General features: G+C 32.9%; 1 protein-coding gene across 7 annotated transcripts in view; it reads right to left on the reverse strand.

Moving 5' to 3' along the window:
* Positions 1-16,395, reverse strand: part of Eea1 (early endosome antigen 1) — a 153,333-nt gene that overhangs the window by 21,271 nt on the left and 115,667 nt on the right. For all 7 annotated transcript variants that reach the window (XM_074084111.1, XM_074084113.1, XM_074084109.1 and 4 more), the window contains 6 exons: positions 15,562-15,675; positions 11,013-11,168; positions 8,535-8,674; positions 4,687-5,017; positions 3,496-3,597; positions 1,343-1,537 (listed from right to left, as the gene is read on the reverse strand). In XM_074084111.1, coding sequence (XP_073940212.1) covers positions 1,343-1,537; positions 3,496-3,597; positions 4,687-5,017; positions 8,535-8,674; positions 11,013-11,168; positions 15,562-15,675 — 1,038 coding nt within the window. The remainder of the gene's footprint in view (positions 1-1,342; positions 1,538-3,495; positions 3,598-4,686; positions 5,018-8,534; positions 8,675-11,012; positions 11,169-15,561; positions 15,676-16,395) is intronic.

Consider the following 16,395-nt stretch of genomic DNA (forward strand, 5'->3'; position numbering starts at 1 on the left):
AAGTGATACTAATCTAAAAGGGGAACTTTTGGGAGGGGCACAAGTAGTTGGGGTTGGTGGGGGAGAGTATGAAAGGAGATGGTGATAGATGGGTGAATATGTTCAAAGCAGTTTATATGCTGTGAAAACAGAACAATGAAACCATTAAAACTTATTATATTATTAGCAAAGTGCTCTTTTTTGAAATAGTATATTAGAAAAAGCAGTCAACATAGAATTCATATTTATAAGGTTTTTAATTTGTACTTTTTTTTTTTTTTTTTTTGCAGTACTGGTGCTGAACTCAGGTCTTTCTCCTTGAGCTGTTTTTTGTGATTTTTTTTTTTTTTTTTTTTTGAGATAGGGTCTTGTGAACTATTTGTTTGGGCTGGCTTCAAACCACAATCCTCCAGATCTCTGCCTCCTGAGTAGTCAGAATTACAGGCGTGAGCCACTGGCACCTGGCTTAATTTGTACTTTTTTACTCTGGTAGTATGACTGCCAATCCTTAATGACTTTAAAGACTTTATTCTACATACTAGAAATTCTAATGCTCTTTATTCCACAGACAATTAATATGCACGAGCAGATAGTGGGGGAAAACTCATTTTGCTCAAATATTTTACATTAAATATAATCCATTTTTACCGACTTTTAATATGGACAAGTTTTAAAATATGTTTAAAAATGAAAAATAGGGTTAGGTATGGTGGATCATGCCTGTAATCCCAGATACGTGGGAGGCAAATGTAAGGAGGATCACAGCCCAACTTCAGCCCCAGCTACAAATACAGGCCTTGCCTGAAAAATAAACTAAATGGAAAAAAGGACTGAGCTAGTGGCTCAAGTCATGTTAAAAAAAAAAATAATGAAAAACAGCAAGTTAACAATAAATTGTGCATTTGTTATTGGAAATGAACATTCTGATGTAACCTAAAATATCAAATATACTATATGAAACCTGACACTACTAAACTTTTAAAATATATCATACTTTGTAATTTTTGTTCTTATTTTTCCTTAATAAGGATGAATTATTTTTAATTCCTTTAAATGTTTCTAATATACTAGAAATGTTGCATACATAATTGGTTTAACATTAAGTGTAAGTTGTATGTTATTTTACAATTAAAAATGTTTGGTACTAGAATTTCAAATGATTTATCTGACAAAATGGCTATAGTGAATGGAAATCCAGATTTGGATATTTAATCATATAGTCAAATATAAGCTATACATTTAACTTAGAAAAATTTTGAGTATATACAAGTTTTTCTGTGATAAAACTCATGTGTCTTAATCATGTTATCTTAATTGCCAACTTTTTCTTCCTATGAAAAGTAAACAAATTTCTTATCAATACCTTCTGTGAAACAACAATCTTAACTTCTCCTTGGAGTGCTTCAATTTGCTTTTTCTTCTGTTCAGTTGATTGCTTTAGCTCATTTATGTTCCCCTGAAGTTGCTGCTCTTCCTTTTCCTTTTGTTTTAAAGTATTTTGGGCCTGTATGACTTCTCTTTTAATTGAATTGAGTTCCAACTTCAACTGCTGAGAAGTCTAAAAGAAAATGAATACTATTTGCCATTCATTTATTAATTCAAAAGTTTTACTGAATACATACAGCATGCCATGTACTATAGGTAGAAATGTCTGACTCTCTTGACAAATAATCATCAGTTAACCAAAGAGAAAACTCCCTGTCTTCAAGTTGATTTCATAACTGACTTCATTCACTATTAGATGACATGCAAGATTAATGTTCATTATGATTTACTTGATTCTGCCTTTCTTTTAAGCTTATATTGGATATTTAGATAGAATTGTAAATGAACTAGACTAGTATTCCCTTTTATCATAGAGTATATGAATGTCAGTATCAAAGTTTAGATCACTGGACAACACAGTCACTTTCAAGAATATTCTCATACCACTTACCCTATTGGTCACTGTTAATCAGAAGAAATAGCTCTATATTAACTATGATAAAAGTAAAATCTGTTTGGGAAAATATTTTAGTATCTTTCTGATGTCATTCAATTACACTGCACAATAGTTGTATCAATTAGAGATCTGGGGCATATTTTGCTACTTCTTTACTTTTATGATCCATTAGGTTATTTCTGTACAAAATTAAATATCAAATAAAAGTCGCACTAAGGTTCTTCCATAGCCAAGAGAACTACTACTATTTTCTGCCTTTCTAGTCAAAGTCATAATTTCATATTTTAAGCATATTTCATTAAGAACCTAGAACTGCATTTGAGCATTTGACCAAATTCAAAGTAATTTTTTTTAAAGTTTCAGAGCTATATACAGATGTCTCTGCTTATCTCCAAATGTTTTTGTGTAAAACAGAAGTCAGGTAGTATAACAACAGGATGGTATTGCTGTGAAACCCAATGAAAAATGATAGCTTACATATGAGCAGTTATAGTCAGCATTCTGAGTACCTTAAGTGTATTCACCCATTTACTTCTCATAATAACTTTATGACACCGATTCTATTATTAGTCCCATTTTATTGCTGAAAACAGTGGAACACAAAATGATTAAGTGATCTGTCAAACATCACAAAATGGAATAGCTAAAAAACATCATAATCAGGACATACATTTGAACATTTTTGATTCAGAGCTTGAGCACTAAGCCACTATAATTTTGTCATTTACATGGCTGGCATCTGTACTACAAATGTCTTCTTTCAATCAACAATCAGAATACAATGACATTAAACATTTGTTGAGACCATCCTTTGTTGCTTCATCAAATCAGATTTTCTAGAAAACTACATGCTTGGACTCTTAACTACTAAAAGCTATGGCCTCTGAGAGTGACAACTATATATTATACCCATGGATTTACTCATTTGTTTGTGTATTTTAATTCTAAAGCAATCAAAGTATTAACCATAGAAATATCCCAAAACTATTCTTTTTGCTCTGGTTTTTTTTGTATTATGGTGCTGGACAATGAATCCAGGACCTTTTGCACGCTAGACAAGTATTCTACCATTGAACAACATCCTCAGCCAAAAACTAAATCTTGATGATTATATAGTCATTATCACATATAACATTAATATAACTATTCATGAAATAAATAGCTCTTAAAAGATCATTTCTGGGCTGGCAGAGTTGCTCAACTAGTAGAGCACCTGACTAGCAAGCATGATGCCCTGAGTTCAAACCCCAGTACCACAAAAAAAAAAAAAAAAGATCAATTCTATGGAAAGCCAATTTTTCTATTATAATAATGTTTCTTAAAGTAGATTATCCAGTTATAATTCTACAGTTGATTCTATTTTCTACTTTTATAATTATATATTTTTTTAATTTATTTGGCTTAATGGTAATGGTAAGTAGGATACAAGTAACAGTCTTAAAATATATATTATCCATTGCATTTCAGAGAAACAACTGTTTCTTTGATCTAAGTATCAGGTTGAAATATTTCAAAAATATAAAGGCTTACTATAATTTACATATTTATATTACAAAAAAAAGAGAAAATCTTACCTCCTTCTCTTTGTCAAGTGACTTTTTCAGTTCATTCTGTTCTTTTAGTGTGCTTTCTGTCTGTACTTGAAGTTGATGCTTTAATTCTTTGCAAGTTTTTTCCTAAAAGGGAGGAAATGATATTATGCAGAAAATATTTGTAATGTCCTCAAAAAGTTGGGAAGATAATCACAAAGAAATTAACTAAAAATCATTGACAAGCTAAAATGGGATAGGATCATCCATTTTAATGATAAGAACAGGCAAACATTATAGGACTAAAGGGGGGGGCAGCAAAGTATTCAGGGGTTCTATCATCAACTAATAGTCACAATAAAATTTTTAGACCATCCTTTAGAAACCATAATTTGAAAACCACATTTTCATGTCACAAAATCATTTATCATTATTTTATTTTAAAAGCAGAATGATGAGGTGCAAGAAAATGGAAGAAAATATTTTAAAGAAAATGCTGAGCTAATAAATTTAAAGAAGAATTACATACAACTCCAGAGGAAAGATGTACAAATACAAAAAGTCTTCTCCAAACAGAAAGAAATGTAAAGGTAGTATATAACATCATGTGTTTTTGTAGTATTAAACATTCTCACTGACCTTCACAGTGAGAACAGCAGTCTTACCTTTACTATTACTTTGTGTTATTCTGGGTTACAATACTTCTGAGAACTTATTCCCCTTTATACTCTTACTGACAGTGCAACATTATTCTCTGTAGTTTAAGTATATTTTATGGTCTCTCTAACAAAATATTATTAGTTTTAGAATATTCAATAATGAGAAAGTTTATAGTGCCAGAATTAAAAGAGTTATTAAAATTTTTTTGGCTAATTTTCAGGAAAATGAACGTTTCAGTTGCAGTTGCATTTCTCTGTGGAAATATCCCCCAAAACAAACATGCTTATCTTGGGCCATCTTTTTCGAGGTTAAGCAATCCTACTTCCTTTTCTTATAAGAACTATCTTAAAACATTTAAATGTAGGATACAAAGTCAACAGTGAATTAAGCCAAAGCCAAAGCCAAAAAAAAAAACAATCAGTACATTTTATTTATATTTTGGCAGTACTTGGATTTTGAACTCAGGGTCTCCAGCTTGGCAGGCAAGTATTCCATCACTAGAGCCACACATCCAGTCCAATACATTTTAAATAAAGTAATCACTTTTACATAAGAAAGTAAATATAAACAACTAACCAAATCTAATATTGCAGCTTTTCCTTTCTGATTTTCCTTTTCAAATTCACTTTTGGAGTTTTTCAAAGAATCTGAAACTTTTGTTAATTTCTCTTTTGCTGTAGAAAGCTCTGTAATTAGAGTTTCTTTCTCTATCTTCACTTCTTTTAGTTCTGTTAGTGCTGTTTGAATTCTGTCATTCAAATCCTTGTGCTGCATCTTTGCATCTTGACTTAACTTTTCAGTTTCTTCTTTCAGGATAATATTTTCCTTCTCTTGTTTAGTAAGCATTTGTTTAATATTTTCAATGGCTTCAGATTTTTTCTGTAGATCCAATTTTGTACTGGATACTCTAGATTGTTAAGAAACATTTGTAAAAATAATGCACAATTTACCATTCAAAATTAATAATAAATGAAGATTCAGTTTTTAAAGTTTCTTATAAGTTCCAAAGAAAAACTAATTTAATTTAATAAAATCACACAACTGAAAAATGCCTTATAATATCAGATCTGCTCATTTAACAGATGTGCATGATTTTCCTCTACTAAGTTAATAGTAAAGCAATTAAGTTAGTAGTAAAGCAGAAACCATATGAGCCTCCTGACTTAATCCAGTCTTGTTAAAACAGATCCCTAAAGAAAAGTACATACAGCAAATCACAGCAGATCTACAACTGCCAGAAAAGTTTTTCCACGCATCCTAAAGAACCTATTAAATGTGTTCATTTCCAAGCACATAGAGAACTATGCTTCTTTTCTTGAAAACATAAAACACAATATGTGTTTGACAGGTCTTAAATATCAAAATATTTAAGGTAAGACTGAAAAAATGTATAAGAAAAGAGTATGTTACTTCAAAGATGGAGGAAAGACAAATGATTTGCTTAACTCCAAAACTACCAACTTATACAAGTGCTGTGTTACCATTTATCCTTTAATGTAAGTTTTTATGCCATAATGAATAAGTTACAAGAATAAGGAAGTAAAGATATACTACAGGCTGGGTGTGGTGGTACATACTTATAATCTCAGCACTCAGGGGGCTGAGGCAGGAGGATCACAAGTTCAAAGCCAGCCTGGGCTACATAGTGAAACCCTTCTCAAAACACAAAAACCAAACAAATAGAACAAAAGGATAAAAAGAGGACATTATTACAGATTCTATAAACATTAAAAGTAAATTGGAAGTTTAGATGAAATGAACAAATTCCTTGAAGGATACAAATTAGCAAAACTGATTCAAGAAAAATAAATTAGAAGATCTGAATAGCACTTTATTAAATAAATTGAACCCCAAATGAAGCAAAACAGAGACAGAATTCTATGCCCGGGTGGTTCATTGGTGAATTCTATTAAACATTTAAAAATAAATAATAACCTTCTTTTTTAGAAAGTAGAGGAGGAAAACTCAATCCCTTTTTAAGACCAGTGTTCCTAGTCCTGAGTTCAAACTCCGGTTCCACCAAAACACAAAAGATCAGTGTAACACTAAACCAAACCTGATGAAGATATTAAAAGAATGTTCACATTATGAACTAATGTGAATGCCTTAAAAAATTCTTAACAAAATAAACTTGTTCCTCACTATACACTGGGGTTTGGTTCTAGGACCCCCTAGAAATATCCAAACCTGTAGGTGCTAGCGTCCTTCATATAAAATGGTACAGGATTTACATAATACCTACACACATCTTCTGGATACTTAAAACTATCTGTAGATTACTTACAATACCTACCACAATGTAAATGTTACAGTTGTTCTACTGCATTTAGGGAATAATCACACGGAGTGTACATGTTCATACAGACACAATTTTTTACTCCATGAATATTTTCAATCATTAGTTGGTTGAATCCAGAGATGTAGAGCCCATAGATACGGAGGGCTGACTATATCATCAAATCAAAAACTACGACAGCATGGTCAACTGAAATTTATCTCAGAAAGGCAAGGTTGATTTAATATGAGAAACCAACTAATGTAATTCACCATACTAACAGAATAAAGGAAAAAAAATATGATCATATGAAAAGATGCAGAAAAAGTTGATAAAACCCAGGCATTATTTAAAAGATAAAATAATTTTTAAAAATAAAATTAGGGTCAGAAGGGAATGTCCTCAATCTGATAAAGGGAAACTAGGGAAAACCTACAGTTAACTTCAAACTTGAAAATTCATTTAATATTTTCTGTCTAAAATCGTAAACAAAGCAAGGATGTGTGCTATCACAATTTACAAAAGTCCTAGTCAGCAGTAGATCAAGAAGACATAAAAGGCCCGCAAATTGGAAAGGAAGAAGTAAAACTGTCTCCATTCGCAGATGTAACATGATCATCTATTTTAAAAGTACCAGTAATTCTATAAAAATAACAATTAAAACTAAAAAGTGAATTTAGCAAGGTTAAAAGAAAATCAGTATATAAAAATTTGAATTAAGCCCACAGTAAGTGAGAAGTTAAATTGAAAAAATAAACTTAATTTGAAAAAGTAATTTAATTAAATTTACTTTTTCAATTTAATTTGATAGCAAATTTATAAATTAACAAAATTTATAAATTAATAAATTTAACAAAAGATATGGAAGATCTCTACATTAAAAACAGTGAAATACTATGCAGAGAAATAAGGAAGACCTAAGTAGGCAGAAAGATATATCACCTTTGGGAAGTAGAAAACTTGATGTTAAGATGTCAATTCTCCCCAAATTAATTTCTAATTTCAATGCAATTCCAATCAAAACCAATAGTTTTATCTGTACAAAGGATGAGTTAATATGAAATTTTATAGGGAAAAGCAATTTTGAAGAGTCAAGCTAATGTTCAAAAAGATTATTGTATTGACGATTAATACAACTTGATACAAGGATTTACCATAAAGCAAAAACAATCAACATAGGATGGTAGTGATGTCGGGACAGATCAATAAAACAGAGTAAGAGCCGCAAAAGCACCCACATCCATTAGGTGAACTACTTTTGACAAAGATGTTAAGCCACTTAATGGGGAAACATTTTCCCAACAAATCAAATGGTACGGAACAATTTAATAATGCATGGTATGGTGTAAAAGGTGATCCCAACTGCTCCCTCACACACACGCGCGCACACACGCACACGCACACATACACACACGCGCGCACACACGCACACATACACACACACGCGCGCGCACATGCGCACAAGCACGCACGCACACACACAAGGGGCACATTATATGACTCCACTTATACGAAGTTCAAAACATTAAGTTAATCTACAGAGGCTGAAATAGAGCTGTGGCTGTCCACAGGGAAAAGGAACCGAACTGACTAGAAGGGTGCATGAGGACAGCCCAGGAGCGATGAAAATGCTTCATACTGGAGAAAGGGGGTGTAGAGAAGACGTGGTTACAAAGAGATACACTTATTAAAACTCAAAATCTGTGCATTTAGTTAAGGTGTAAATTTTACCTCCCTAATAAAAAGAATGTTCACGGCTTCGGGTCAAGGCATCACAGAACTGGAAACACATTTTTGTCATCCCTTACTTGGTTCAGTGCCTCAAACCCAAGCTAGCTCTTCTGAGGAGACTCATGTATAAAAGGGTACGATTCAAAATAACCACTCAGGAGAAATGGGTACAATGTAATTGTTCAAAAGAGATTCCTGACCCAAACTTCATAAAACTAAGCTTTCCGTCCTTTCTAGTGAAGGTAGCTTTAACCACATCATTTTGGCTTATTTTGCATTCACATTAACAGTAGTCAAAAACCAACATGAAATAAGCATTTAACGGACCTTTAAGGACAATGATAGCAAAGTCAAAAGCCAAAGGAAATATAAGCACTTGGTATACAATCATTGTTATAAGTGAGATAATTTGCCTTACATTTCTCTCTCCATGTCAAGTTGTTTACTCGATTCTGCAATCCTAAATTCTAACTCTGTGTTCAGCTGCCTTTGCTGCTGTAGATCCTGCAAAGCTTGCTCCTTGCCCACTTTAACTTCAAGAGCATCAGCTTCTACTTTCTATGGAAGAAATATAATACAGCACTCATTTTAATAAGCTGATAATTATCTTTTCTTTTTTTTGTTGTACTTGGGATTGAACCCAGGGCTTTGCACATGCTCGGCAAGAACTCTACCATTTGAGTTAAGCCCCCAGTCCTTTTGGTTTTTTGGTAGTGAGGTTTGAACTCAGGGCCTTAGGCTTAGCTAGGCAGGTGCTCTACCACTTGAACCACTCCTCCAGTCCATCCTTTTGTTTTTATTTTGGTTTTGAAATTGGGTCTCACTAACTTTGCTCAGGCTGGCCTCACCATCCTATCCCTACCTTCCAAGTTGTCTGCATTCAAATCAGTATTGACATAAGATACAAATAACCAAAACATATTTATAATAGAAAACACATTCTGAAGCCATGTGCAGTGGCTCACGCTTATAATCCCAGCTACTTGGGAGACAGGGGATAGTGGTTCCAGGTTAGCCTGGGCAAAAAGATAGCAAGAGGCATCTCTACAAATAAGCCAGGCATGATGGTACACATGTGTAATCCCAGCTACATGAGAAACATAGGTAGGAGGATTGCCATCCAAGGCCAGGCCAGGGCAAAAACAAAAGATCCTATCCAGAAAACAACTAAAAGCAAAAAAAGAACTGGGAGCATGTCTCAAGTGGTAGAGTGCCTGACTCAGTGCAAGGCTCTGAATACAACCCCAATACCAAGAATATTAAATAAATAAAAAAGAAATAAAGAAAACATTCTGAAACCACTACTGAGAAAGAAATTTACTTTTTAAAGTCTTTCAGATGACCTCCTAAAGGCTTCGTACATAATAAGTAGCCAATACATGTTTATTTTTAAAATTAATTTTGAGTAAGAGAATAAACTTAAGTGTAAATATTACTACAGCAAAAAAAAAAATAAGTCAAGTTTAAAAAAAAAACAGGTTGCTCATGTACCCAATTAATATACATTATCTTTATATTCATAGTTAACAACATTAAATTGTAACATATTTAAAATTAAAATAGATTTGTAATCAATGCCTATAAACCCTAAATATAAAACCACTTAAATTCCTTAAATTCATGACTTTAATTCATTAATTTCTTGGTTTAGATGATATTATTACTCTTCATAATGTAGTATGCATCTCATACGTATATATATATAGTTATCTGTGTAGTTTTATAAATTTATAAATCTATAAACAATGCACTTTCTTGCATAGGTTAGGTGTAATGACTTTGTACACTTAAATATTTTATAAACCAACTGTTCTCTTTGGCTCTAACCCAATAAGTAATTGAAGATATTCATAAAAGATTTTTGATGCAACAAATTAATTCTATAATAATATGCCTATATAAAATATTGGAATATTTTCTAAATTAACTAGAAAATTTTAAAGAGGTAATAATCACAATAGGCACTGTCAGTTCTAAATAACAACTATTTTTATTTATTCTTAACTGATATACAGAAATATAAAAGTTGTACATTTTAATGGAGGTACTTTATAATGTTCAATGTATGTATACATTAGATAATGTCTAAAGCAGGTTAAACATTTTTATACCCCCAAGCATTTACCGTTTCTTTGTGGTGAAAATTTTCAAAATATTTTCTTCTAGCTTTTTAAAATATACAACACATAACTATTATCTCTGGTCACAGTATAGTGAAATAGTACAGTATTTCACAGTTCTTTCATCCTCCATAATAGCTATCTTTAAAAGGTACTCAACAGAATTCTCATTAGACACTTTTCAGTAAAATAGTACAACCATAAATAACTTGTCATTACTACTCCACACTGGCCATAAAGAAAGGAAAAGTGAACCCATAATTAGAATGATAAATGTCATCCTTTTCTCATATTGGGATGGATGTACATATATACATATCCAAATCTCATAATTCTAAAATCACACATGCAAGTTTCACCTGATTACAGAAGTATGAGTTAGAGACATGTGGTAACTTGAGAAACAATATATTGGAGTAAGGAAATAAGGAGATGGAAAAAATGAAAGAACAGAAGAGACTTTTAAACAACTAAAAATTGATACTTTGCTCATAATATAGAATAGCTCCCTAGTTGGTTGTCTTTTGGAAATAGTTAACACTTCACAATGAAATCAGTATATATGTTCTGATCACTTATTTATAAAAGCCATTTGCTAATGAAAGAAAAATAAAGATGAAATTCTAAAATAAGACATGAAAAATTATAAGTAATTTTTTTGAAGTTTACTACAACTTCACCTTTCTTTGTTAATTAAAAATCTGATTCCACCAGTCCTCATATCCCAATGCTGTTGAATAGAAAATATAGCTAAATTCAACATCATTTATACAAACCTTAATTTGCCCTTCTAGCTCTTCAGCTTTCTGTTCTAGAGAGAGGTGTTTCTCTTTATATTCTTTAAGCTGACTTTCCAGCTGATTGCAATGTTCTTGCTTGTCTTGTAACTTCGTAGTGATCTGATCCAACTGTGTAGTGATCTTATTTAACTCCTACAGAAAAGTACAATTGAAGAAAACTTTGGTAGGCTTACTAGGTTGTAGTGCCCAGATGTTGAGTCAAGGTAAAATTAAATCTCTACTTTTATTTCAAAATATATATGGAGTAAGACCTCAGATAAGTTTCATGATATGTCAGATGCTATCTTTATTCACCAACATAAAGGAATTAAAGTTTTAGATATTGTAAGATACTAACTTTATAACAATTAAATAACTTCTTATTGTCTGTTTTTGCTGCAGTGCTAGGACTTGAACCTAGGTCTCACAAACACCCTACAACTGAGGTACACACCAGCCAAGTTAAATAGGTCATCAATGTTTTTCTAGAAAGTATTATTTTAGAGCCATAAATAGGTTAATAACAAAATAAATATTAAAATTAAATGTTTTCAACGTTCAAAATGCTCTTTTTAAAAATATTATAGAGAGATTAGGTGTGGCGGCTCAAGCCTGCAATCCTAGCTACTCAGAAAGTGGCGATCAGGAGAATCATGGTTTGAGGCCAGCCCCGCCAAAAAGTTTGCAAGATCCCATCTCAACCGATTGCTGAGCATGATAGTGCATACCTATCATCCCAGCCACCCAGGGAAGCATAAATAGGAGAATTGCAGTTCAGACCGTCCCAGGCATAATATAAGACTCTTATCTCAAAAACAACCAAAGCAAAAAAGGCCTGGCTGAAGTTCAACCTTCAGTACTGAATATATATAAAATGTACACAGAATATACACAAATACAATAGTGATGACATCTCTAATATTTGTTCAACTCACTTGAGTATCCAGTTTCATTTAAAGAACAAGATAAAAATTACTATTAAATCCACAGCTATGCATAATTACTGCTAATGTTTTGATAACTATGCTTCTGGTCTTTTCTGTATGCTAATTTCTTTTTTACATTTTGGTACTTTTAAAATAAAAATAGGTATCCTACTTTACATACCATTTTATTTTAACCAACTTTATTTTCAGACAGCAACACATCATAAAACTTTCTGATTTTGTTTTCTAAAATGCCATACTTGACTACAAAGTTCCATTTAATTGATATAGTCCATTTTTAGTCAGATCTGCTTTAGATTCTTTAGATTGCTACTAAATATTCTGTATTTATTAGTAAATACACAAATGCAATCTTTCAAATAATAAAATCTACCATTATTCCCTTAGGATAAAGGACTTAAATTAAGACAAACTCTAAAGTACTTGCCCACAACCCAGCAATTGTCTCCACCCTCTCCCCTAAAAGGCTAAACTAATGCACAGGCCTACTAGCACTGTGTTAAATAAAGTGGCTTGTGCTTCCACACCCTCTCCAACACTTCCACTCATCACTGAACACAGAAACACACACACACTTTTCTCAATTTGCAACTGATTCTTAGTGAACCTAAACATTTCCTAATATATTTTTGAATATGTATACAAGTTGAGCATACAGTATTTGAAAAGCTTAGACCTAGAGATTTCAGATTTTGGAATATTTACATAGATTTTAATTAAGTTTAAGCATCTCTAATCAGAAATCCAAAATTCTAAATATTACAAATCCATCAAGTCAATACTGAAAAAGTTTTAGATTTGGGAAATTTTGGACTTCTGATTTTCGGATAAAGAAGGCTTAGCCTTTCCGGTAGGCTCTCTTATTTCTCATTCAAAAGTGTTTTAAATAACGAGGATATTAACACTTCGTTAGACATGTTCCAGAAAATGTTTTTATCTTTTTGCTATGTGTTTTAGAACTTTAAATCTTTGACAAGTAAATTTAAATCTTTATATGGGGGTTCATATGCTTTTCCATTATAGTTTCAGAAAATACTTTCAAGATGTGTTTAGCAATACTGTTAAGTAAAAAGCAAGTTGCAGAATCATATATATTGTATGATTCCACATGCATAAAAGAAAATATTTTTAAATTTTTTTATGTGTATGTACACATATAAAATATTTTCTTCACTTTCTCAATGAAACCCCAGCAGCACAGCAACTAAGAGATAGCATAGATAAATGGGACCTCATAAAACTAAAAAGCTTCTGTTCATCAAAAGAAATGGTCTCTAAACTGAAGAGAACACCCACAGAGTGGGAGAAAATATTTGCCAATTATACATCAGACAAAGGACTGATAACCAGAATATACAGGGAACTTAAAAAACTAAATTCTCCCAAAACTAATGAACCAATAAAGAAATGGGCATGTGAACTAAACAGAACTTTCTCAAAAGAAGAAATTCAAATGGCCAGAAAACACATGAAAAAATGCTCACCATCTCTAGCAATAAAGGAAATGCAAATTAAAACCACACTAAGATTCCACCTCACCCCTGTTAGAATAGCCATCATCAGCAACACCACCAACAACAGGTGTTGGCGAGGATGTGGGGAAAAAGGAACCCTTTTACACTGTTGGTGGGAATGTAGACTAGTACAACCACTCTGGAAAAAAATTTGGAGGCTACTTAAAAAGATGGACATCGATCTACCATTTGATCCAGCAATACCACTCTTGGGGATATACCCAAAAGACTGTTACTCCAGAGGCACCTGCACATCCATGTTTATTGCGGCACTATTCACAATAGCCAAGTTATGGAAACAGCCAAGATGTCCCAGCACTGACGAATGGATTAAGAAAATGTGGTATCTATACACAATGGAATTTTATGCAGCCATGAAGAAGAACGAAATGTTATCATTCGCTGGTAAATGGATGGAATTGGAGAACATCATTCTGAGTGAGGTTAGCCTGGCTCAAAAGACCAAAAATCGTATGTTCTCCCTCATATGTGGACATTAGATCAAGGGCAAACACAACAAGGGGATTGGACTATGAGCACATGATAAAAGCGAGAGCACACAAGGGAGGGGTGAGGATAGGTAAGACACCTAAAAAACTAGCTAGCATTTGTTGCCCTTAACGCAGAGAAACTAAAGCAGATACCTTAAAGCAACTGAGGCCAATAGGAAAAGGGGACCAGGAACTAGAGAAAAGGTTAGATCAAAAAGAATTAACCTAGAAGGTAACACCCACACACAGGAAATCAATGTGAGTCAATGCCCTGTATAGCTATCCTTATCTCAACCAGCAAAACCCCTTGTTCCTTCCTATTATTGCTTATACTCTCTCTACAACAAAATTAGAGATAAGGGCAAAATAGTTTCTGCTGGGTATTGAGGGGGGGAGCGGGAGGGGGTGGAGTGGGTGGTAAGGGAGGGGGTGGGGGCAGGGGGGAGAAATGAACCAAGCCTTGTATGCACATATGAATAATAAAAGAAAAATGAAAAAAAAAAAAAAAAGAAGACCATGAAAATTATTAATAAAGTACTAGAATTTAATCTGGGCACTGAAAAAAAAAACCCCAAAGAGCATAAAGAAGCTATGATAAAAAAAAAAAAAAAAAATAAAATAAAATATTTTCTTCAATGCTTACAGAGGTCTGGAAGAATACATACCAAATTTAACAGCAAACATTCCATCTAAGAAAAATGGGAGTGGAGTAAAATAGAAAACAGAAAACTGTTTTGTTTTGCTTTTAAAATCAGATATATTATATGTCCTTTAAAAATAGACCATTGGTCAGTGTTACTTCTTGAATAATGAGTAAATTCTAAAAATTCCTAACCTGATAAAAGGTAAGAAAATCTACATCAGTTTGACTTTGATCCTAAAATAGAAGATTCTATTGAGAAAAATAATTTCTATAATCCCTCCAGCTCCTCACTCCCTCCCACCCCTTCCCCCAAAAGAAACTCTTTATAATTGAGATTGAAAACACAGTACTCTTTTCCTGCTTCCAAGAAGCAAGTACATCTGGGTAGTCCAGCCTGCCTACTAACAATAAGTGTGGAGTTCTGTTTCCCAATCACTGGTGCTTCCTGGGATGAGACAATCCACTCTCCACACCAAAGCCTACGTTAGGGAAGAAATACAATACAATATTAGGAAGCCCAACCATACTTGCATGCCAGTTAAGTTTTGTCAAAAATAAAGATCAGCCAGGCGCCAGTGGCCTGTGCCTGTAATACTAGCTAAACAGGAGGCAGAGATCAGGAAGATTGTGTTTCAAAGCCAGCCTGGACAAATAGATCATGAGACCCTATCTTGAAAAAACCCTTCACAAAAAAGTGCTGGTGATGTGTAGGCCCTGAGTTCAAACCCCAGTACTGAAAAATAAAAAAAAAAAAAAACCATGATATTTTTATCTCCATTTGTTTAACTCCTGAATCTTTTATTCAACTGGTTCTGAAGTCAGGGAGAAATAAGAGGGATAAGCAAATCTATCACAAGATTTTATAAAACTGGTTATCACTTTTACACGTTTGCAATTAACTTATTTACCAGAGTAGTAGCTTATGATATGAAATTGCATCAGATTCCCTACCTGCTGTTTATCTTGTAGTGCATTTTGAGCTGTGTCCAAATGATTCTGAAGATCGGCTCTTTGAGCGGTTTTCGCTGCTTCTGCTGACAGCAATAATTCAGTTTTGGCTTTAATCTGTGACAAAATTTAAAAGCTATTTAATTCCATATTTAGTTGCTGATTTCCTCTTGCTTGAATGCACACTGCTTTTGTCACTCAACTATTTAAAAAATAAGTCCTTTGATTAAAAAGAAAGAATTTAGATACTGAAAAATATGTATGTGAAAAATCACCAAAATAGGAAAGGGTAAGGGAGAAGACTCCTGATAATGTTTCGATAACAATGAAAAAAAAGTTCCTATAGGACACCAAAACATTACAGTACCCCTTTGTTAAGGAAGAAGTGGTAATGCACATCTATAATTCCAGCCACAGTGGGAGAATTATGAGTTCAAGACCAGCTTGAGCTACATAGTGAGACCCTGAAAAGAAGGGAGGGAGGGAAAAGTATATTTTATTTTACTGAGAAAGGCCCCTATATTTTATAGAAGTGAATATCCAAAGTCTTCTGCTATACAATAAACCAGCTGGGTCAAAGAAAATGATGGCTCCAAAGATACTCAAGAACTTCAGAATCCACAGAGTCAAAACAGTCAGAATAACTGGAACTACGTTTGAAATTTACTACTTCACTTTTCCCTGCCAACTTCTCACCTAAAGAATTTTACTTTTGATGCTCATAAAAACCCAAGAAATCACACATTAAAGACTTAAAGCTGTCAACAATAAGCTTTAAGTAAAATTAAACAAGCAAGAAGTTCTGCTCTGTTATCAAAAGTAACATTTCAGTATTTA

This window comes from Castor canadensis, chromosome 8 (genome assembly GCF_047511655.1).
Source record: "Castor canadensis chromosome 8, mCasCan1.hap1v2, whole genome shotgun sequence".
NCBI classification, from domain to species: Eukaryota; Metazoa; Chordata; class Mammalia; order Rodentia; family Castoridae; genus Castor; species Castor canadensis.